This window comes from Gymnoscopelus microlampas (assembly GCF_963454915.1).
Source record: "Gymnoscopelus microlampas genome assembly, chromosome: 24".
Lineage (NCBI taxonomy): Eukaryota > Metazoa > Chordata > Actinopteri > Myctophiformes > Myctophidae > Gymnoscopelus > Gymnoscopelus microlampas.
Genome location: NC_139961.1, coordinates 22,061,412 through 22,068,813, shown reverse-complemented (window position 1 = coordinate 22,068,813; position 7,402 = coordinate 22,061,412). Strand labels below are relative to the sequence as shown.

The following is a 7,402-nucleotide window of genomic DNA, read 5'->3' as shown; positions in this document are numbered from 1 at the left end:
CTCACCCACTCTTTTCCATCTGTAATCATGTGATGTGACACTAAAGTTGATTCTGAATTGTGCCTGCAGACTAAATTCGTCCACACATCCCAAATAGTAATGTTAAGAGACCATAGCTTATATTTCACCTTCCTTATAATAATCCATTAGGCTTATACTGTAGTAATAAAACATTTTGCACATGTGTGTGTGTGCGCGCGCTATAGGGCTTTACACAGGCTTTAATTTGCTATCACATCTCACTCTTAATCATGTAATATGACTTAATAGTGATCATAGTCAATACATTAGGTGTAATTATTAGGCATAAATCATAAAAAATGCATCCCTCAGTTAACCAGCATATAATTAAAATAATTGAAATGGTCTGACTGATTGATTGACATACTTGACAGACCTTAATGTCCACTCCATAATATATCATGAACAGTATACATCACAGCTATTTCATTAACAATGAAAACAATTACGGTCATAAAACATACATACAAAGTATTTTTGCCTCCGTTAACTGATATTAAATAAGAAAGCTAATTGAAATGGTGCCCCATTCATTGAGCATACTTAATAGCACACAACACAATGACATCAAATCATGATATAAAAACTACAATTCTGGAAAAACAGTCCTACCTTATACAATCAATCAATATGGTTTACATGGTCATTTATAATACAAATAAATAACACCACAATCATTTGGAATACCTTTAAGTAAAAGAAGAAATAAAAAAGGTTACTGTTAACACTAAACTGATTGTATTAATGTTTTAAAATAAGAAAAACAAAAGAGTTGGACAGAGACTCCACAAGATGAGTCCTCATGGAAACTTCTATTGACAGGAGCATTATAAATCTCCATGATATTTTTGCTTGTCTATGTAACACCCTGACAACATACAGCTGTTTAAGTTGATCCTCCCAGTGAGCTGATTTATAGAGGAAAGTGTTTTTCCTCCCCCTTGGTGTGAATGCACTGATATCTTTTTAGATCACTTAACTGACTGAAACTCTTCTCACACTGTTAACATTGTGACAAGAGTTTATTCTAGCGTGGACACGCTGGTGTGTCTTCAGGTGGCGTGACTCACGGAAACTCTTTACAATGGAAAGGTTTTTCTCCAGTGTGGACACGCTGGTGTGTCTTCAGGTTAGATGACTGATTAAAACTCTTGTTACAATGTTTACAGTGGAATAGTTTTTCTCCAGTGTGAAGACGCTGGTGTGTCTTCAGGTTAGATAACTGATTAAAACTCTCGTTACAATGTTTACAATGGAAAGGTTTTTCTCCAGTGTGGACACGCTGGTGTGTCTTCAGGTTAGATGACTGATTAAAACTCTTGTTACAATGTTTAAAATGGAAAGGTTTTTCTCCAGTGTGGACACGCTGGTGTGTCTTCAGGTTCCGGGAGTGATTGAAACTCTTGTCACAGTGTTCACAGTGGAAAGGGTTTTCCCTGGTGTGAACACGCTGGTGTGTCTTCAGGTGACCTGACTGACTGAAGCTCTTGTCACAATGCTTACAGTGGAAAGGTTTTTCTCCAGTGTGAACATGCTGGTGTGCATTCAGGTCACCTGACTGACTGAAAGTCTTATCACACTGTGTACAGAGGAAAGATTTTTCTCCAGTGTGGATACGCTGGTGTCGCTTCAGGTTAGATGAAAAGCTGAAACTCTTGTTACACAGTTTACAGAGGAACGGTTTTTTTTCCAGTTTGGACACCTCCACTGGTCTCCCCCCAATCATCACTGTCTTCAGTGACTTCAGTATCAGATTCAAGTTCAAGTTCAACTTCAGAGCAGTGTGAAGAGATGTGTTCATCATCAACTTCACTTTTCACTGCTAGTAATGTCAACATTGATCCATCAGGCACCTCTGGTCTTTGAAGTATCTCCTCCTGTTCCTCTTTAATGTGTGGAGGCTCTGGTTCCTCCTGGAGCAGACTGGGGCTCCTCTTCTGCTTCAGGCTAGATGAAAAGCTGAAACTCTTGTTACAATGCTTATAGCGGAAAGGTTTTTCTCCAGTGTGGACAAGCTGATGTCGCTTCAGGCTATATGAAAAGCTGAAACTCTTGTTACACAGTTTACAGAGGAAAGGTTTCTCTCCAGTGTGGATACGCTGGTGTTTCTTTAGGTCACCTGAACAACTGAAATTCTTGTTACAATGCTTACAGTGGAAAGGTCTTTCGCCAGTGTGGACAAGCTGGTGTCGCTTCAGGCTAGATGAAAAGCTGAAACTCTTGTTACACAGTTTACAGAGGAAAGGTTTTTTTCCAGAGTGGACACGCTGGTGCCTCTTCAGGTTCCCTGAGTCATTGAAACTCTTGTCACAGTGTTCACAGTGGAAAGGGTTTTCCCTGGTGTGAAAACGCTGGTGGGTCTTCAGGTGACCTGACCGACTGAAACTCTTGTCACAAAGCTTACAGTGGAAAGGTTTTTCTCCAGTGTGGACACACTGGTGTGTCTTCAGGTGAGATGACTGATTAAAACTCTTGTTACAATGTTTACAGTGGAAAGGTTTTTCTCCAGTGTGGACACGCTGGTGTGTCTTCAGGTTCCGTGAGTCATTGAAACTCTTGTTACAATGTTTACAATGGAAAGGTTTTTCTCCAGTGTGAACACGCTGGTGCCTGTTCAGGTTCCCTGAGACATTGAAACTCTTGTCACAGTGTTCACAATGGAAAGGTTTTTCTCCAGTGTGGATACGCAGGTGTCTATTCAGGTGAACTGAATGACTGAAACTCTTGTCACAATGTTTACAGAGGAAAGGTTTTTCTCCAGTGTGGACACGCTGGTGTGTCTTCAGGTGAGATGACTGATTAAAACTCTTGTTACAATGTTTACAGTGGAAAGGTTTTTCTCCAGTGTGGACACGCTGGTGTGCCTTCAGGTTCCTTGAGTCTTTGAAACTCTTGTTACAATGTTTACAATGGAAAGGTTTTTCTCCAGTGTGAAGACGCTGGTGTGTCTTCAGGTTAGATAACTGATTAAAACTCTCGTTACAATGTTTACAATGGAAAGGTTTTTCTCCAGTGTGGACACGCTGGTGTGTCTTCAGGTTAGATGACTGATTAAAACTCTTGTTACAATGTTTACAGTGGAAAGGTTTTTCTCCAGTGTGGACACGCTGGTGTGTCTTCAGGTTCCGTGAGTCATTGAAACTCTTGTTACAATGTTTACAATGGAAAGGTTTTTCTCCAGTGTGAACACGCTGGTGCCTGTTCAGGTTCCCTGAGACATTGAAACTCTTGTCACAGTGTTCACAATGGAAAGGTTTTTCTCCAGTGTGGATACGCAGGTGTCTATTCAGGTGAGCTGAATGACTGAAACTCTTGTCACAATGTTTACAGAGGAAAGGGTTTTCTCCAGTGTGGACACCTCCACTGGTCTCCCCCCAATCATCACTGTCTTCAGTTACTTCAGTGTCAGATTCAAGTTCAAGTTCAACTTCAGAGCAGTGTGAAGAGATGTGTTCATCATCAACTTCACTTTTCACTGCTAGTAATGTCAACATTGATCCATCAGGCTCCTCTGGTCTTTGAAGTATCTCCTCCTGTTCCTCTTTAATGTGTGGAGGCTCTGGTTCCTCCTGGAGCAGACTGGGACTCCTCTTCTGTTCAGGAGAATCCTCCTCTTTACACACAACCATGTGCAGGATGTCTAGGAGCAGAAAAATAACATGATAGTGAACACGGGATTCCTAAAATGTATATCTTTTGTTCTATCTTCCATGTACATAGCTATTACCTACTAAGACTGACAAAACAGTTACTAAATAAGTACAGGTTGTTACAGGTGGTTCTGGAAACTCTAAAGCAGACTCGAAAGTGTAAGCAAGATTATATCAAAATATATATTTTAAAAAGTAACCTGAATCAATATATTTAGTTCAGTCAGACAACTCTTGGATTGGATTAGAATATATATTTATTGAGCAAGCTTGAGCATAGATATAAGAAGCATAAATAAGCATAGTTTGGCGTCAGGTCTCTGAATCCATTCACTCCCTGTAAGAATAACATTTTAATAAATGTTACATGCCAAATAGCATTTACAGGGAATCTAGATCCCCCACGGGGATCTAGAAACAGAGCCTACAGGTGGATTCCGGGGAGGCGGTGGGATGAGACTATTCATGGTCAGCAGCATACGTAGGCAAGCAAAGGCAGCAGATCCGGCAGGATCTCAGCAGCAGAGCAGCAGCAGCGTCGGTACGTCAGCGCAGCAGAAGAGCGCAACTAGAATGAACAGGTAGGCAGAGCAATACTTATAACCCACCGACCAGGAGAAGAGTGCATATGACTAGTCACCTGATCGGTTAGCCCAATCCCTTGAGTTGCCTGGCCTGAACTAGCTCCGTAAACTGCGCCTCATTTATATTACCCGACAAATGAATTACGGTGATAGAAAAAATATTTATCATTAAAACGTGTCTTTTGTGTTCCTTTTAGCCAAAATGTTTTACTATACCTCCATGCAGTTTAAATGTTTTGACTGATAAAGTATTAAATCAATCAATCAATCAATCAAAATGTGAGCTCTGGTGTGGAAGTAAGTGAGGCTGTAGGCCAAGCTACATACAACTGGATTTGTCTGTATGTCACCTCCAAAGTAGACCAATCATAGCTCATGCCACTAAGTGCATGACGTTATGAACCAGAAGCACCTCCAAACACACAAAAGCTTGACATGTCTGGTGAAAGTTAATGGGTCGTATTTTAAAATGTATGTACACTTATTTTCATGATCAGACCGTGTACAGTATGTCTAGAAATTAGTCTGTGAATCTGTCTGTGTGTCTGGTGTTAATTTCACAAACCACTGTACCGATCAGCGCCACATTTCTTGTGCATGCTGCCAATAGGTCAAGCAAGCAAGCTTTTTTCCACATCTAATAGAATGCGCTGCAAGTCATGGTCATATTATTCAGTTTAATTATTAAAGTGCAGACTGTAAGCTTTCAAGTGACGTGCCATAAACTGAAATTTAGAAATAGTTGAAGATATACTTATTTTAATGTTGTTAACGACTTAAAGGACGACGTCACCCATTTTCAACCAGTCTTCATATAATTGGACCTCACTAATGCTCATGATAATATGTCTACCCATTTTTATCTACTGAGTCTGTGTCTCAGAGGAGGGCTGTGGACAGTTCAGAAACCTGTCTACCAGTGATATCATTGATGGGGAATCCAACTAATAGAAACTACAGGCTTTCTATTGCTGGAAAGTTAGCATGCTATAATGGAAGCCATTGTCGTTATATTTTTTGCCAAGATTATCGTATAGTAACAACACGTACTGAGGTGTGGATGGTCTTCAGGTTCCTCCTGTTTTATAGAAATGTCCCTGGCTGAGTCTGGAGAGTTCATCTTCACCTGCAGTCTGGACTCCACACCATGGTCTGAAATTAAGCAATTGAATGAGGACTTTAATAACAGGAGACCTAGTGGTGTCAAGAATAGAGCACCGAAGTCGTAATTTACACATCCTAGGTTTGTCTACCTGGTTCACGGTTTTCCACCCCCATTCTGAATCCCCATAGACGTATTTAATATCACATCAAATAAGAACTGTGTTCCAAAACAAACAAATGACCCTGGCGGTTTACTCTTATGGATATGAAGCATCAACTGACGGTGAGAAAAACAATTCTTATATGAGACGATTCTAAGATGACCCAATGTTATTCTCCATAGCGAAATTACTATATGAACCTGGGGATGAACGAGTGACGTCAGGACTTCTGTACTCTATAACTATAATATTTGCAGATGCTAAAGACAAAATGGCCTAAGCCCAACTCTCCAACACATGAATCTTGGGTGCAAAGATTATAGGATTCATATTAGGGAATCATGCTTAACTCATTCTGTGGCAAGTAAATAAATGAATAATGGCCAGTAGTGCGATTTCTCGTTTGTCTTACCTTTTTAAGTAGTCACAGAATATTTATCTCCAGTATGATCGATCCCCCAATCGTTGCTAAACTAGTAGGTTATCAATGTGCTTCCGCGTTTCATTTCAACCGTCCATTCTCTAGTTATTGGCCGTTTAATATAGCATGTCTGGCCAAACATTCAGAGAAAAACAAGGGAGGCAAGATACAGACGAATAACAAGGAAGCAAATGGTGACTAAGATTTTGCGATCACGTGATCTCCTGTTTCTTTGTGTGCCTGAGAGTGAAATGGCGGATCACAGGTTGGGGAACAGCGCCATCTAGCGTAAACACTGAAAACACTGTTTGCCTAAAATACAGTAGGGATGGGATCACATAACCAGCCTTTATTTGACGTCTGTGAGGGCAGTGATGTCAATGTTTTCTTTTCTTTTTTTTTTTTACTTTGGCTTCTTACAATTATGAAAAAAGCACCCATTATTTTATGGACCCGACAAACCTAAAATGCTGTTCTAACACAGTATAGGCGAGATGTCAGCTATTACTCCATATGAAATATGAAATCTAGCCTAGCTGTAGAAACCTACAATAAGAAACATTCACCTCGATGAATAAGGAATCCATGATCACATATGCCACGGTGCACTTTGATTCCACAGAGGTTTGATTTGCTTTGTGCGTGCGCTCTCTGCTCTCACTTTAACTGACGGGGGAACAACTTTGTTCCCATAGCCTATTGAGCTGCAGTAATCTGATCACTGGTCAGTCAGTCTATCATAGCAGCACTTGATTCTTGCATCCCGAGCCCCACCCCCATGATATATTTTGTGAGGATTATTGCATAGTAAAAAATGTATATTGCAACAGCTCTACAATAGAACAGAAAAAATGAAAGAAAGAGAGAGAACATTAAACGTACTGAGGTGCGGGTGGTCTTCAGGTTCCTGTTTAATAGAAATGTCCCTGGCTGAGTCTGGAGAGTTCATCTTGACCTGCAGTCTGGACTCCACACACTGGTCTGAAATGAAGGAATTGAATAAGGACGTTAGGGTTCCATGGTTCTACTTCCCCTAAAACAAGATCATTGGGTATTATTATTAGTCCCGGAACAGCTGTCTCTGGTACTCGTCCAGGCTGCGTAAACACTGGAGTCAGCCTCTATGTATGATTTTATGTCTTGTTATGTATTTGTTGTGTGATATTTGTATGTACTCTATGGACCCCCTGTGTGTCTGGAATAAAGTTTGAATTGAATTGAATATTAATATATACGGAGTAAGAATGTTTTTCAAAAAATTGTACTACAGTAAGTGTTAAAATGATATTTTTGTGTGGACAAAACCCACCAGTTCATTAAGTATACCTGGTTGGCACCTTTTTACAACCCACCTGACCCAGTCCTTCCCCGGGTTCCACAGGACCACCCGCATGTGTCGTTTTCGTAGTAACTTGGTAACGCCCCCTTCTGTGACGCACGCGGAACTGCTTCGCCCCTAGT

The 7,402-nt window shown here is 40.6% G+C and overlaps 1 protein-coding gene across 1 annotated transcript; it reads right to left on the bottom strand.

Annotated features, from left to right (window-relative positions):
- Positions 1 to 328: 328 nt before the first annotated feature.
- On the bottom strand, positions 329 to 7,402 carry LOC311041093 (uncharacterized protein). Its single transcript, XM_084051555.1, has 4 exons — positions 7,294 to 7,402; positions 6,824 to 6,922; positions 5,306 to 5,407; positions 329 to 3,661 (listed from the first exon to the last, which is right to left on the bottom strand). Exons 2-4 carry the CDS (start codon positions 6,888 to 6,890, stop codon positions 1,689 to 1,691), a joined length of 2,142 nt encoding a protein of 713 aa, XP_083907681.1. The 5' UTR covers positions 6,891 to 6,922; positions 7,294 to 7,402; the 3' UTR covers positions 329 to 1,688.

Coding starts and splice junctions, on each gene's coding strand:
- LOC311041093 (XM_084051555.1), bottom strand. CDS start 6,890: ATGAACTCTCCAGACTCAGCCAGGGACATTTCTATTAAACAGGAACCT. Junction 5,408..6,823: donor TGAAGACCACCCGCACCTCA/GTACGTTTAATG, acceptor GCTTAATTTCAG/ACCATGGTGTGGAGTCCAGA. Junction 3,662..5,305: donor TGAAGACCATCCACACCTCA/GTACGTGTTGTT, acceptor TTCTGCTCCTAG/ACATCCTGCACATGGTTGTG.